Raw genomic sequence first — 16,705 nt, 5'->3', positions numbered from 1 at the left:
AGCCATATTGAAAAATTGAAGTCAGAAGTTCACGTGTCTAGCAGTCCGAATCTTGTAATTTTGTCATTAAGTCGTCATCATGAATATACGCTGTGCAAAGGTAAGAACAAAGACGTCAAAATACCATTCCAGACATACGTAGTTAATAATATTAGACACCAAACGGGTTATTGCGTTGTAAGCCGACTGCAAGTCACGACTAGACTGTGTTACAGTGTGTACTGTGAACTTACTGTGACCATGGAGCTAGGAGGTAGGAAGGACACTGCCAGCTGTCGTGGGTAACTAAACTATCTAAACTGTAAGGAGCTATTATATAGTTCAGTTCAATTAATGGCATTAGTAATTCTTCCAGACTTTTAAACAACCCTTGGTTCCAGTATTCGTAACAGTGAAACTTGCAAATTATAACAACTCAGTCTGAATCATAATGAAAAAAATGTTTCCTGCGCCTGGTATAGTATATAGTGTCCAGTTTACTTCGTTTCTGTAGTTTATTGTGATGTCTTGATGTAGTGGACAGTATTGTAAATGATGTATCAATGTCATTCTCATGGCTGACTCAGTGTCGGATCACAGACAAGGAAAAGACCATTTCCTTGTCTATGGTTAGATAAATCACATAGTTCATTAGTTGTCTCAGTCTTTCCACATACCAACGATTCTGTATTCCCGTATTCATTGTGTAAACTGTAAGTATTTAATGAAAGCAATCATCTCTTTGGAAAGTATTACTGTTTCTAAGATCATTTCACAGTGTATGCTACAGTTATATGCTATGGATGAGATGAAGTGTTGATAACTTGATACCCCTGACCCACAGTGATACATCAAAGGACCAAGAAAGAACAAGCACAACATAAAAAGTCAAAACTGTAGCATAGATAGCCTAATTTATCAAATTTTGTTTAGTAGCAATAAGTTTAGTTAACTTAAAAGGTTAACTTACACATACCTGTACCCAACAAATGAGAGATTGTATATTTTCATTTTGAGAAAATATTAATATTATTTTATACACTATCATATCAGTTAAGAATTAAAGATGTACATTTATCATTCCTTTTGTTCAGCCGGAAGACCTGATGAATATGCAGCATTGTAATCTGCTGTGTTTGCCAGAAAATTATCAAATGAAATATTATTTCTATCATGGTTTATCATGGCCACAGCTGTCTTACGTTGCTGAGGATGAGAAGGGAAAAGTAGTAGGATATGTACTTGCCAAGATGTAAGTTATCATAGATTTGCTGTAGTCTAACTCTAGATATACATTTCTGTGTGTTGGTTTCAAATTTTGTTTGTTTCCATTGTAGTAGATATCAGTTGATAAATCTTAGCATAGTGTTAATAAATATATAATTTAAAGATGTAATGCTGTAAGGTTATGGCTTTGTTAATGTGTTTTTTTCAGGGAAGAAGACCCAGAAGAGGTTCCACACGGCCACATTACATCCCTGGTAAGTTTGGGGTAGTACCATATCTAGTTTCCATCTTTTATGCAACCATTTGTCTATTTGATCTGTCTGCTGCTATGGTATAGAAATTATACTGAATCAAATTTCAGTATGGTGCATAACTGCACAAGACATTGCCGTACATATATTAAAACTTTGTACTTTATGTATGCCATAACTTTGTACATCCAACTTGTCATAGAGTATTTTTAACAAGTCATATGTCCCACACCTTGCTGATTTGTGATGGCTTGTTGGCTGGACTGAACATCATAAAACTACGGTAAATGTGTACACATTATTGTTCTTAACAGGCCGTCAAAAGATCTCATAGAAGACTTGGTCTGGCTCAGAAATTGATGGACCAAGCATCCAGAGCCATGGTAGAGTGTTTTAATGCAAAATATGTATCTCTACATGTCAGAATAAGGTATGTCAGGCTTACAGAGTCTTTGTGGTGTGTTATTTTAAACATAAGACAAATGAATGTCAGTTTATACTCAGAGCCATGGTAAAACTGTTTCAGTGCTCTAAGAATGTATCTCTACATGTCAGAATAAGTGAGTAAACAAATTATTTGTATGTTTTGACTGGGAAAAGCACAGTAAAGTATCTGAGAATTATCTTGCTTGCTTTGAAAATGGTGTCAAAATAATCAGAATTTAAAAAAGTCATATTCTATTAGTAAAAATGATAGCTACCAGAGATAACATTGCTTCTAAATGAGAGATACTTGGTCTTCATACCTGTCATAGAAATAAAGTACTCAACAATGTATTTTGCTTTCATATGGAGATACATACTCTACATGCTTGTAATTGACTTCACTATGGTCTATTAATAACCAATGTGTAAAAGTTAGATGTCAATTTTACATGTATTGTTCTCTATCAATTTTGCAGCAACCGAGCAGCCTTGCATCTTTATACCAATACTTTGAAGTTCAAGTAAGTAATGTTTATATACATCAATTTACATAGTATCTTAGTCAGAGCAATTCCTTCCCAACCTTTCACTGTGAGAGTGTAAAACTAAAACTAAAATTTGCCTCCAGATATTAGTTATAGTATTACATTATTAAACCATCTTGTATATAAGTGAAAATTCTACTTGTGTAAAGATGGACACTGTACTTTCGATGCTTGACATCCGTATTATCTATACACTCACTGTACTGAATGCATTGAGAAAGATGTCAAACAAAAGATAAAATTTAAAGTAAATATTACATTTCAGTCCAAATCTTTAATTCTACTTATTGAACCAAATGTAAATTGGTAGTTGTTTTACTTTCACCTGATTTTACTCCAGTTTTACAGTAGAGGATACTGACTCAACGTATAAAAGTCATCTATCATGACAGATTATGTGATTTATAAATCTGGTCTACATGACACAGTTTGACAGGCTAGGTGATATTTGTGTTAGTATTTCTAGCAGAGTGAAAAGAATACTACTCTTTCTAGCAAAATTACAACAACAAAAAACCATTACCAGTAGGTTCTCCACCATGTCCCTTTCAACATATCAGTGTAACTACATTCATTTTGTCTCTCTATAAAGTATTTGTGAAGTTGAACCCAAATACTATGCAGATGGGGAGGATGCGTTTGCCATGAAAAGAGAGCTGGCTACTTTCTTTGATGAACAAACCACCACCTACTACACAAACAGAGATAACAAAAAAGCCATCAAAGCCAAGGAGGAGAACGGAGATGATGAGAAGACTGGAAAACGAAAGGGTAAAGATAACGGAGAGAAATCCAAATGTAAAGATCATCATCATCATCATCATGACGGTGAGAAAAGCTGTGAAGCAGAGGCAACAACCGAGGAAACCAAGTCACAGAAAAAAGGAAAGAAACGAAGAGATAGGGAGAGTAGAGAAAGTAAAGATACTCATACATGTTCTTGTAGTCATGGAAAAGAAACTGAAAATACGTCATGATAGAAACTACTCTGTTTTAATATTAGTTCACTAACAGTAATTATCACAATATGAAAAACATCCACTCCCTACCCCATGTTATATAGTTGAAACACCTTTTTTACCACACAGCTGACTCAACAATCAGAGGATTCAAACACAATCTGGCATTTGTCCTGAGTATACAAGTAAAAATCATGATTGTCTCAGAATGTGTGAAATACCCCAAAATGAACCCTTTTATAGAAATAGTTTCCCATGATAAGTAATTTGTTCAGTGGATGATTTGAAGGGATTGGGGATTGGGGTGTCCCAACTCCTTGTAAACAAATCTAATGAAGCCACTTTCTATCTAGTTTAGCTATATTTACTTTGGCTATATTTTTTTTTTACTGACGAAAAAAACATCTTTTGTTGGTTGATCTTTTTATTGCACAAAGATCATTAGTACTTCAGTTTTCCATCTATTGATTACGACATATTCATGATCTGTGTCTCTGTTTTCATCAAGTTAAACATTGGATGTATTTCCAAGCAGCATCTGGTGCTGTGTAGATCAGGGTATACCAAATATAATACACTAGTCTGTATTTGAAGACAATATTGGAATATAACAAAACTCTTGTGATCAATAAAAGCCTTGGTTTGTATTCAATTGCATGTGTGTATGTCTCATTACTTGTGGACATGGAACAAGTCACAACATGTTTTTCTCAAAATCCTGTATATTTTTATTTTAATAAATAAGGAGTATATATTCCAAAACAGGAACAAGTAAGAGTTTGAGTGTGATAACGAGTACTGTATAGCAGTCTTCTTTTCATATACTGAGCTAGACTGTAAGATATGTCATGTTATACTGCCCTCACCGGCCTCGTTATGTGAGGGCGCCCTAACACAGCATACCTTACAAACTAATATTTGGCACATACTTTGATTTGTTTCATATAAGTTTGGGGTACTGAGGTGTAATTCTTGAGAAATATCAGCAAAGTTTCAATGGTTTTAAATTTGGCTACTACTAATTATTCAAAAAGTTTGACTGTGTAAATATGTTCAATTCAGGCTTTCTTCATAGGATACACTGTGTCTTTACTCATAATCCACACAAACATCACAAAACAAATATTTTAAACCATAATCTCTTTTATTACCTGAATACTGTACACACCAAGTCTTAGAACTAGCACACGAATATTGTCAGTTATTTTGATACTTTACATATTGAAATGGTTAGTATGATATCAAGAATTCCATTGTTTTGGAACAAAAACACAGGTGGGATAGGGAATGTACGTGTACCAGCTATATTAAGTGTATGTCTCTGTGTGTGCGTGCATATGTATGTATGTATGTATGTATGTGAAGTCTATGGGAATTTGTTCTTTTCTATTTTGGCATACATTTTCAATGTAATTTAGTAAAATCTACCATACTCCATGCTGTAAAAAATATTTCTCTTGTATTCAATACTGTACATTTAAAATGAGCTAATATCACACACACTGTTAAAAGTCTTCCAAAAAACCCTAAAGATAACATTTTTCAAGTTGAAATTTGAATCTGTTTACATGAGAAGTATATCCAATACCAGTATTTAGCCATATCCGTTAGAGAGTATTAATTAATAGCCATATCATTCATAAGACATAATTATATCAATTAGTTAGCCATATCACATGATTTTGATAATTCATTTAGATTTACAATGTTATTTTGACATGATTTCAATAATCAAATTTGGCAACCATGTCACTACATATATTTGGCAAAGTATACTTTAGCCATATATGGGCAATACAATGACACAATTCATATCAGATGTATCATTTGTGATATCTCATTATATGTATACATATACACACAACACAAGAATTTCGATGAAAAATTGAAAACATAAAAATGTTGTAAACTTGTTATCCGAACTGAAAGTGGAAGTTCTAAGCATTTGACTTTAAATTTGAATAAGTACACTTATCCAAGCTGCTTGCATATTTTCTCTGATATATCGCCCTCTGGTGGCAAATTTTACTTAGATACAGTTGATATGATAGTTTAGGTCTAAAAATACACATTGACGATTACTTTGTAAATAAAATATGCAATCTGTACCATTCAACAAAATAATGTAAAAGAGTAGAAGATCGTAGTTCATAAAAAGTAAGTACCCATAACGTTATATTGAATGGCATATAACTGTTTACAGGAATCACTATTGCATTTTGTCATGAAGTACTTTTTACTAGGATTGAATTTTACTTGTAAACAGACACCAAAAGATAAATTTCATGATTCATGAATTGGACAACATTACTGTTACATTACCACTCAAAGCATTGATATCAATTATACAATGAAACTGCATAAAACTTGGTTATCAACGCTCAGCTGTTACAAGTCAAGTAAAATGTCATTCTTAGGATTTTTTCCTGAAAGTACAAAAAATGGAAGAAGCAATGAATATGCGTAGCAGTGCACCTTAATACATAATGTAAGATATGTTATGGTGCTACGGCCTGCTCTAGCTGATGTGTGAGGGCGCCCTGTCATGGCATACCTTACAGACTACTAGTATGTGCCTGACAGAACCGCTTCAAATTTGATGTCACTTATGGCTTATCATCTCTTTTTGAAGAAAACAGGAAAATGTCATCATTTTATTAATACACTGCAATAAATGTCACAGAAAATTTTGCATTGAAATCAGAAAGAAATGCATAGAGTATTAAGTGGAAGAAAATGTAAAATAATTTAAAAATAATTCATCTGTAAAATGCAAAAATAGGTAAAATATCAGTCCAAAAGTTGCATTCAAAATGATGGGTCATAAAATAATGAAAGGATCATCTTGGATGAAATGTATTTTGAGAGACAAAGAAAGAGTTTTATCAAATGTTCAGTTGTAGGAAGCTTGATGGCACTGCCAGCAATCTGACTATTAGTGATAATCCTAGGAAGACAAAACTAAACAACTTATGATTTTGAAAAATATGTAAATACTAAAAACACTTTTTTCTCCCAGTAACAATTCAAGCAGAATAACTTAAATCAAAATATAACATTTTAAAAGAGAGTAAGAATGCTTTGAAGTAAATATTCACTGCTAACTGACACAAGAATATGCCTACTTTTTACTACATGCATGTGTACATTAATACAGACTGGCTATACACTCTCGACTCCCCAATGAATATTAACGTTGAATTGCTATTTTTACAGTATTAAAGTGACCGTGCAATGCTATCGTTTGTGAAACTACGCTAAATTTAACTTACACTTGCACAAATGTTCACATAATTAAATTGTCATTTTTTATGCAGGAGAAGCACAAACATCTAAGCCACCTGTCTATAATATAATATGTAAGATTCATTTGGATTATACCCTGACAGAATAATTCATATTTCTCTACTTGTGCTGTGTTTTATATTTTCACTTCATGTGTACCTAATCTGTAATGTTTTAGCTCTTTGTCATGGCCATGTCTGTTTGATTTAAAGACAAACAAAATTTACTGTAAATGAATATTATATATATTTTACATTTTGACATCTCTAATACAATCAAACTGGACATGCATAAACTAAATATGATAAACCTTGGATGGCTCCTAGAAATAAAAAAAAAGCTCAATAATGCTGAAATAGGTATGACGTCTCAATAAAACAATCTCTATGGTTACCCTATTGGATATAATGATCTTCAGTTTGTCCCAAAATAATGTGTTAATTTGTCAATATAATTCACATAAAATGTTTGTTGCTGTCTGTTTTAGACAAACCTACAGTGATTCCCTATATTGACAATGAAAATATCAATGATACATTCTTTTGGACATTACTATCAGATCAATACTTCCAATGGACATTGTATCGTAATTGTTAAACTTAAGCCCAAACTCCCATATCTATTTTAGCCATCGATTTGAACATTGTTGCGTCAATAATGCTGCAATCTTCTATTTAGGATCCACAGTATATCTCTTTTGTTGTGTGATGTCTCCATATTGTACATACTGTGCGCTGGCAGGCCATGATTGTAGGTTGTTGTTGTATCCTAAGTTTGTTGGCTTGTTCTGTGCTGTTGACTGAAACACTGTGGCAGGACCTATAGCATGGTCTGGTTTGTCCAAACATAGTCGGATCTTGTCCAGCATGTAGCCAGGCCAGAATGCATCATTGTCAACTTTGCCACTCAACACAACATAGCGTTTCTCTAAATGCCTGAAAGTGAAAAGGAAAATATGTTATAATATGACAACAATAACACATGACTGGGTTTGACCTCAGACAGTGGTCTGAGGTTTGATATTCTACTAGGGGTAGGTTAGAAAAATTCCTGGTACAAACTGAACATCAACTTATTGACGAAATGATGAATATGAATTCAATGCCTTGCACAACACAGTACTTTAGAAAAATAAGTCAAATTGAAATGGTCCATTTATCAAAGTAACCAAATCACAGTGTAACACACTGTATAGACAAAACTTAAATCTTTTGCCAAAATTAGACATTTCAAAAATGGTGTCTTTTTATGTAGTGTGTAGTTTTCTGGTATACCCTGTGTAGGTATGTGTGTGAAGGAATGTGTCTAACAAGGATAGGAACAAAGTGCTACTGTATACAGTATTCTGACATAACACCTAATGCACATGTCAATGTAAACACTTATGTCAATAAAATAATTCTGATTATATTTCATCAACTACTTCACCTTTCTATACATTACCACTAAAGGGAGCTATTCATTGGGAAGGTCTACTTCAACTCGGGGAGGGGGGGGGTTAGTAAGTAACAATTGAAAGTGAATGATTTGAATCATCTTTACCTTGTAAGATATTCATACTCTTCAAATGATAACCAACAATTCACTTTGTTTGAGATGAACGCCCTTCCAGTCGATAAGTTGACTACAGTTTTCTGTGGTTCTATGTGTCTCCTTTGTGGGTAGGTATGTTTGGCTTCCATCAAAAGTTCACCTGTCCTGCTACGATGTACTTTGTCTGCATGTTTGACTTCGATGGGGGTTTTGGGTCTGGGTGGTGGGTCAGCAAAGTGGGACGATATCAATATGTCTACTCCAGGTTGGTGTATTTTTTTTCTGATACCTGAAGGTGGTTTGTCTCCAGGTGTCAGCAGTGCTGTGAGAAGAAGGAAAGAGAGAGTAAAAAAATGTGAAAAATTGGCACTAATTCTAACAATAATATGACTGTGCTATAAAGTATCAACAGTTCATCACATTTCTCAGCTTTGAATACCAGAACATGTACAATTAAATACTTTTGTGACCAGATACTGCAAACGGTCATACCCCAACAAGTTCCATATTCATCAACCCTAACAGTTTTCAGTATTTCAAAGCTGTTATCAAATCCATGTATCAACAGACAAACAACATGATCCCTACATCACCACTAACTTCACTTATTATACTTTAAAACCAAAATTGCTAAAAACCATGGCAACACCACTGATACACATCATCAACTCACCTCTTTCTAAAACATGGTGTGTAAATGGAATATTCCTTTCTGTACACAATCTAATAATCTTGTGGTATTCCTTCAGTCTTTCTTCTCTGTATATATTGATAGATTCAGCAGTACCACCACCTAGTGTACTAGCCATTGCATGGCTGTCAACAGCACGGTTACCTGTCTTTACTTTACCCTTGTCTTTATTACCGGATTTTAATTTCTTCTTGCCAGCACTTGCAATTTTAGCCTGGTTGATAAAACAACAAATAAATGATCAGTTTTTTATTATCATGACTTATAACATATTGATATCACCATTTCAACTATCTATTCATCCTTGGTTTGAGTAGTTCATCATTTGTCAGTTAGATTCTCCCAAGTACGCTAAGTGTAAAACTGTGCAGATGACACTTTTGTCTATCTCATGCTAACAGTCAACATGGCATTTCTGTTCAGTGGTGAGCGACAGCAGACCTTATCATGTAAGCAAACCGGCTGACTGACCATCAGTACATTTCAGTTGTATTTATCATATTCTCCATATGGTAATTTTATACATGTACTGAACTGGTGAGTGTTTACAAGCACTCTTCAAATTTGATCCTTGTATATATGTGGCTGAATACCTTCAAGCATGAGATCTCCCAGTGTATGCTAACATAGAAACCATAGTGACAGTCAACATTGTTTTAATAAGAGAGATATACATGTATGTGGCCGTGGGTAGCTGGAGTCCATGAATTCATAAAAGTCACTATCTGAGAATACCTAGTGCTTGATAAATACACTCACCTGTTTATTAAAAACTTTTTCTTTTTTCCTCTTCATCATCAGATCATCAGTTGCCATGGTTATTTGTTCAGTGATATCCACTTTAGGTATGCCCAATGAAGGTGCTTCAGAAGCATCTGATGCAGCAAAACTAACAACTGATCTCTGTGAAGCTGCAGAGTCCACACGTTTGTCCGGTGTTCTAGTCAGTGGTCTTCCTGGAGACCCACGCGATTTCCTAGTGGCTGGAGATTCTCTTGATCTCGGTGTTCTGTCTGATTCCCTCATGAAATTAGAACTAGTACCTAAAATCACAATAAAAATGTATAAACTTCAAAGTCAATGCATACCAGTACTCCTGGCAATTTCATATTGACCATAACCTGTCTATGGCATTGATGGGGTCATTTCATGTACAATGTATAGCTGAGTAAGTATAATATTTATCACAAAGTTTCTACCGTGAAAGCATCTATACAGTACAGTGATGTACTGCTGATCAAAGGATGTCAACCAAAATTCCAATCATAGCAGTTTTTATCATCGATCACCATTTTCTACTTTGATGGTTTCTTCCTTTTTTGAACAAAACTATAAAATTGAGTTCAAAGGGAAAGTAATTGTCAATGAACTCACCAGTACTTTCCATCCTGGCTCTCCTACGCTGTCTTTCATCTATCTGAAATTCCTTCATTCCTTGTACTAATTCCCTGTAGTCTAGCTGGTCATTCATGTCTGTGTCCAGGGAATTCATCAACTCTTCCAGTAAGTAACTAGATAACGGTATTTTGGCCTACAAAGACAAAACGAGAAATGCTATCACTAGTAAATGACACATTTTTTACATCATTCAAAAATATACTGTACTGGTTATATTGTTAGTATCATCAAAGTTTCACATAACAACTCTCATCTACTTTGTTACCATTTTTTTTCAAATTTGAACAGAGTTTTATTACTAATGCACCTAAGATACAGTTTCACTCTGTCTTGTCGTAACTCCTGGTGAAGTACGATGTTATGGCCATAAGCTGAATTAGATGAAATACAGGTGTCTATAACAACAATAAACAAATCACTAGATAAATCCTGTGATTTCAAATCACTAGATTACTCCTGTGATTTCAAATCAATAAATTACTCCTGTGATTTCAAATCACTAGATTACTCCTGTGATTTCAAATCAATTGATTACTCCTGTGATTTCAAGTAAAAAGAACTGAAAATAAGCTTTTCTGCCTTGCACATCAATAACTCGAGGTGTAGCAATGAGGCTCATGCCATGTTACAAGCCACTACTAAGTTATACCACTAGAGGGTGCTGTGTTCTTTGGTGGTGTTACACTTACATCATTGATACAGTGTTCAAACTCCACTCTGGTAATCATCCAATTCTTGTCCTTATCAGCCCTGGCAAATAAGTCAATCAGACGTATCCTGTTGTCGTGGAGATGCTTCGTAATGGTAGCTAAAGCTTCAGGTGGGGGTTTCACTATGGTGGGTGATGCAATTCGTGTTGGTGGAGGGGTAGGTTCCTTTACACTCTGTATCAATGCAGTAGACAAACTAGAATTAGTGCCAATCTAAAGGAATCAAGTCTATTTGCCATTACGAGAAAATACATCCACTGAATGTAAATCTTTTACTGAAGTCAGCTAGTCATCACTTTTCAGAACTTTAATATGCATTGTCTTGTAGTTTTGAACAACAAGTGAAAGTGTGAAGATTAAAACCAGCACACCAACAAATCCATTGCAGGTCAACTATCATTATATAGTGATGGTGTCACACAATAAAACAAACAAAACAAACATATCAAGTCACTCTGAGTGACGTGCATCAAGTGTATCATGTTTCTAATACCATGTGATTAAAATGATTATCCCAATTAGTTCATCTTATAATTTACTACTACCTCGGTAAACGGAAGACTAACAAATTGGAACAGTATCAACAACAAATATTAAATAATTCAAGACCATCTTTGCAAGAATGATAGCTTAATATTTATCCATTCAGTAAATACAATAATTTGTTTCACAAAAAACAGCAAATCAGATCAACAAACATTGCAACAACACACACAAGCTATGCGCATGTAAATCTTAAAACTAATATGCGCAAACAGATTGTTAATAGCAAGAAATTGTACTGCATAACATAGTGGCAAAAGATTGCAAACTTGACACAAGTGTAACATAGCTTGGTAGCACTACACAGCAGGGCACTTGGCAGACAGAGGTAGGTGAGAGTTACAACCTACAATCAAAGACAAACACTGCAAAGCAGAAAACATCAATTATTTTGTTGTACACATATATTGTGCTTGTATAAGTTTTCATGTATGCTACATGTATGTATAACTTTTCATGTATGCTACATGTATGTATAAGTTGGCATGTATGCTACGTACATGTATGTATAAGTTGGTATGTATGCTACATGTATGTATAAGTTGGTATGTATGCTACATGTATGTATAAGTTGGTATGTATGCTACATGTATGTATAAGTTGGCATGTATGCTACGTACATGTATGTATAAGTTGGCATGTATGCTACATGTATGTATAAGTTGGCATGTATGCTTCTTAGATGTACTTGTATATATAAGTTGACATGTATGCTACATGTATGAGTTGACATGTAACAGTATGCTACATGTATGTAAGTTGAGATGTATGCTACATGTATATAAGTTGACATGTGTGCTACATGTATATAAGTTGGTAGGTATGCTACACGTATGTATACGTTGGTAGGTATATACATTGTACATGGGATCAAAAGGGTGAAGTATAGCATACAACGCAAGTATAATGCACAGCTTTTATGACACTTCACTTCTTGTCTACATTTAATACACAGAATGATTAAAAAACCTGAGTTCTTGAAATTCCTGGTAAATGATGATAATTTCTATCTGATACCATACTGTTTTGGTATCCAAACTATATTTATAAATGATAATAATAGTCATAGTGTGTATATTAATGTAGACAAGATCTCATTTGGTGTTCTGCTTTTCAAAAGAGTCTCAACTTGGTTTAAGCAAGCAATGCTTTCACACCACACATGTGACAGTCAGTCCATTCTTATCATTACGTGTTTAGCTTTCTTGGAACCAGCTGACAGACATTTCTTGGAAGACTCTGACAGTGATGAAAACTCTGAAGAAAAGTCAGGCAGGGCACTATCACTATATTCTTGTATTCTAAGACGCTAAAAACATGTAAGAAAAATTAGGTTAAAGAAAAAATAAATAGATATGAAAAATACATGCATTTCTTGTTTGTAATACATGCAGCAGTAGTAGTAGTTGTCAACATAATTTTTTCAAAAATAAAATCTGAAAAACAATACAATTAATACATTCATATTGTAAAAAATATATACATGGTACTAAAGTACTAATATTATAAGTGACCATTAACAAGAAAAAAAGAAAGTTTCAAAATTGTTCAACAATAAAAAAAAAGTTGGGAGTCAATACGTTGTCAAACTCCTACGGTCTAGCATGCATAGTGGCCGCCTTCTACGGTAACTAGAAATTAAGACTTTATAAATTGATTGATTGAAGATCCTGAGTGGCTTCAAAAACAGTTTCCAACACTGACTGATTTTTAATGTACATGTATGTGTGTATGTAATAAAACAATCAAGTACAACTTGAATCTTCAACTAGTTGTGCACCTCAGTTGGCTTTCTCAGCAGTAGTGTTATTTTGCAGGTCAACTTGCAGGCTTGCTGGTCGAAGTATGGGTCAATTTGCTAATTGCAAAAAATACGCATTCTCTGATTTATAATATACACTGTCTTTATGTGTCTTCATGTTAGAAATGTGTGTACATATTTTTGAGATAGGGTTATTTACTTGAGACCAGTAAACACACAAAAAATATTGCTGATAAAAAAGTACTTTCATCTTGATTTACCGGGTATGTTAAATATACTTTTTCAACATTCCTATAACCACTGGGGGCTAAAAAGACAATTACCTCTGGTAATTGGAAGTTATCAAGTTCTTGTCACTCTGTTATAGTGAAATTCAGTTCTGAGTGACATAATGGGATTTAACAATGTGTGTGTCTGTTCAATGACTGTGGGTTGTTCACAGACATTTTGACTTATAGGGTAAAAACCATTCATCACATATGCATAAAGAACCTATATTCAGAGATAGACAATGTTTCTTTCTTTTTATTATAGTACAGTGAGACAGTATAGAACCAACAGTGGCCCTGAATAAACAGTATATATAATGGCCCGCAATTTTGCCTACAGCCCACAAATTGACCTGCAATTTGGCCCGCAGCCCACAAATTGACCTGCTATTTGGCCCGCAACCTGCACACAAGTCACACTCCTTTTAATTTCATTGAATGGTACCACTAAAAACCATATAGAATAAAAGAACATGCATGAAGCAAAGACATGTGAATTACAAGTGCATTACATTGTATATTTTGCCTTTGTATAACAGTGTGTTTCATCGTTTGGCTTTTATTTGTTATACCATGGTTATAGATACTGTAGATTTTTGTTTCCAGCATTGTATCGATACAATTGCTGGTTAAAACATACATGAATTTAATTTTTTTGGAATGAAATAGAGTATACATCATCTCACCTTTGGCTCTTCATGTTTTGGCATTTTATCTTCCATCATCTTCCTATAAAGTTTTTCTTCCAGCGGTGTTTTATCAGGCTTACCAGCTAACCAATCCTCGCTCATTCCCAACCTTTCCAGACTTTCCCTCAACTGTCTTCTTTCATCATACCAACTCTTGAAACCACTTCTCTTTCTCTCCAATTCTTCTTCATGACGTCTTAAAATCTCAGTCTCTGATAGAGCTCTGTCTGCATCAGCAATTTCGGTTTTCTTTGTTGTGAGGGGACGGAGTCTCAAAGGAGGTGATACAACAGAAACATCTCTCTCTGCCATCTTCTCCATGGGTGGTGCTATGATAAGCCTCTTGCGTGGCCTGGTAGTTCCCCATACTTTTGTCGCTGTTTTGAAATACTTTGTTTTAGCCAGATCTCGTTGTTTGTATAGTTTTATTTGTTCTTCTATTGGTAAGTAGTCACTGTTATCTGGGTTGAACAATCGGGTTAACCCGAAGTCTGACCACTCCATAATGTCTGTCATTTTGAAGGCTGTATTTTACAAGGAACTCTTACGATTTTAACACTTTACAAGTACATGCTAAAGGAAGGAGAAAAACAATGAGATGTAGTTATTTTATGTAGACAATGGAGGCGAGTTACATGCTTTATGTATGGAAGTGTCTGTAGTTTGTTGTTGATGTCATGCAGATCATACATGTATGTTTTATAATGCAGTACCACTTTCTTATTGGTGATGATGATCCTAATCAGTTCCCATCTTCCTTTTAGTTTAAATGCAATTTATTGCCATGACGACTGTATTTATCTAAGCTTTGTGATTGTTTACAAATGACATATAAGGATATATGATATTTGGTATTCTTGTATTAAATGGGGTGTAACATTAAATTACATATTACACTGTATGTATGGTACAATAAATCTGCCTCATTCAAATTTCTGCATAAGTTGTCAAACATACACTCCACTGGATATTAACGACATGAAGTGATGTAACTTTTCCACACTCTCCCTCCCCATATTACTAGACAATGGAGGGGAAGCTTCCGTGTCTATGGTTAAACCACACCCTACCCCTTTTTATACAATATACACCCCTAACCCACCCACCACCCACCTCTCCCCCTTTTCTTTTTTTCCCATCGATAGGCAATGTTTTGATGAATAACTTTATTTCCTTCAACTATTCTCGTCATTTGTTGTAAAGCAACTGAGGAGTGTAGTGTTCTCGATACGGTCTGTGTCAACCATGTCATCACTAAGCGACAGACATGTGAATAAGTACTATGTACGTGATAATACGTGTGAATACTATACTATATACAAATGATTGATAGGCTCTCTTTAAAGGCCATTTTTGTAAAAGTACAGCAGGCTATTATCATACCAACAACATAGCGACCATTGAAATGATCCGATCTTTTCATTGCCATCAATACTGTATACAGAGGTCATGACAGTTACTGCGATTGTTGTGTTATCTTTTATTTTTCCATTGTATGTACACACAAGAACAACTCATCTGTTGTGCTGTTGACAATGTGACCTATCAATCGGCTTGGTGACCTCTCCGTTATCTCTACTGTAAAGGCTTTTCATGCGACACAAATACATGACAGCTATAAAAACGATCTCGATAAGCCTAAATACCAGAACGATTCTTACTTACGTCTCTGCTATTGTCCATTTTCGACGATTTATTATTCTTCGACGAGTGGCGGCCGCCATTTTGGCCGCGACTTGTTGCTATAGAAATAATGAATATTAAGTGCGCCCCCAACGCTCATGGTGATATGTCCTCTTGTTATTTTGAATAAGTGTTGAATTCTGTTACTTCTGAACAACTTTGCTTACTTCAATATTTCTGAGTATTAGGAGTATTCTTTTATAAATATAATTCTAAAAAATGAAGTGTGATGCATGTATTTTGTTCGTATAAAATAGCAATGTTGGACAGAGCTTTAGAATGTATATATTTTAGTATTAGGCTGGGGTCAGAATTTACAAGGAGGGCTGGGGAGAAATGGGGGAGGGGGCATGAAAATTTTTTAGAGTTTAAAGGAGGGAGCTGCGAAAATTCTAGATCTGATGGTCTGAAAGGGGGAGCCGAAATAGTGTGCTCATGATTTAACCAAATTAAACCTCAGGAGCCTCAGTTTACCTGTCTGTCTGTCTGTCTGTCTGTCTGTCTGTCTGTCTGTCTGTCTGTCTGTCTGTCTGTCTGTCTGTCTGTCTGTCTGTCTGTCTGTCTGTCTGTCTGTCTGTCTGTCTGTCTGTCTGTCTGTCTGTCTGCCTGCCTGCCTGCCTGTCTGTCTGTCTGTCTGTCTGTCTGTCTGTCTGTCTGTCTGTCTGTCTGTCTCTGTCTGTATTTATGTATGTGTGTGTGTATGTATGTATGTATGTATGTATGTATGTATGTATGTATGTATGTTTGTATGTATG

At 34.8% G+C, this 16,705-nt stretch overlaps 2 protein-coding genes across 3 annotated transcripts; one reads left to right on the top strand and one right to left on the bottom strand.

Moving 5' to 3' along the window:
- The first annotated feature begins 1 nt into the window (after nt 1).
- Nucleotides 2-4,078, top strand: LOC144436249 (N-alpha-acetyltransferase daf-31-like). Its single transcript, XM_078124997.1, has 6 exons — nt 2-100; nt 1,074-1,231; nt 1,415-1,460; nt 1,772-1,887; nt 2,360-2,404; nt 3,021-4,078. The coding sequence occupies exons 1-6, from the start codon at nt 80-82 to the stop codon at nt 3,403-3,405; spliced, it is 771 nt and encodes a 256-aa protein (XP_077981123.1). The 5' UTR covers nt 2-79; the 3' UTR covers nt 3,406-4,078.
- Nucleotides 4,079-4,560: 482 nt separating this feature from the next.
- LOC144436728 (EF-hand calcium-binding domain-containing protein 12-like) lies at nt 4,561-16,009 on the bottom strand. 2 transcript variants are annotated; one of them, XM_078125584.1, is made up of 9 exons: nt 15,929-16,009; nt 14,265-14,840; nt 12,740-12,856; nt 10,984-11,178; nt 10,271-10,427; nt 9,656-9,939; nt 8,879-9,110; nt 8,215-8,527; nt 4,561-7,607 (listed from the first exon to the last, which is right to left on the bottom strand). In XM_078125584.1, the coding sequence occupies exons 2-9, from the start codon at nt 14,781-14,783 to the stop codon at nt 7,343-7,345; spliced, it is 2,082 nt and encodes a 693-aa protein (XP_077981710.1). In that variant the 5' UTR covers nt 14,784-14,840; nt 15,929-16,009; the 3' UTR covers nt 4,561-7,342. The 2 variants fall into 2 exon arrangements, with proteins under 2 accessions (XP_077981710.1, XP_077981717.1); XM_078125591.1 differs by having other exon boundaries at nt 15,933-15,995.
- Nucleotides 16,010-16,705: the final 696 nt, after the last annotated feature.

Source organism: Glandiceps talaboti, chromosome 1 (assembly GCF_964340395.1).
Source record: "Glandiceps talaboti chromosome 1, keGlaTala1.1, whole genome shotgun sequence".
Lineage (NCBI taxonomy): Eukaryota > Metazoa > Hemichordata > Enteropneusta > Spengelidae > Glandiceps > Glandiceps talaboti.
This window is presented reverse-complemented; position numbering and strand designations above follow the sequence as displayed.

Coding starts and splice junctions, on each gene's coding strand:
- LOC144436249 (XM_078124997.1), top strand. CDS start 80: ATGAATATACGCTGTGCAAAG. Junction 101..1,073: donor TGAATATACGCTGTGCAAAG/GTAAGAACAAAG, acceptor CCTTTTGTTCAG/CCGGAAGACCTGATGAATAT. Junction 2,405..3,020: donor ACCAATACTTTGAAGTTCAA/GTAAGTAATGTT, acceptor CTCTCTATAAAG/TATTTGTGAAGTTGAACCCA.
- LOC144436728 (XM_078125584.1), bottom strand. CDS start 14,783: ATGACAGACATTATGGAGTGGTCAGACTTCGGGTTAACCCGATTGTTC. Junction 10,428..10,983: donor TTGAACACTGTATCAATGAT/GTAAGTGTAACA, acceptor TTGTCTTTGTAG/GCCAAAATACCGTTATCTAG. Junction 9,940..10,270: donor AGCCAGGATGGAAAGTACTG/GTGAGTTCATTG, acceptor TTGTGATTTTAG/GTACTAGTTCTAATTTCATG.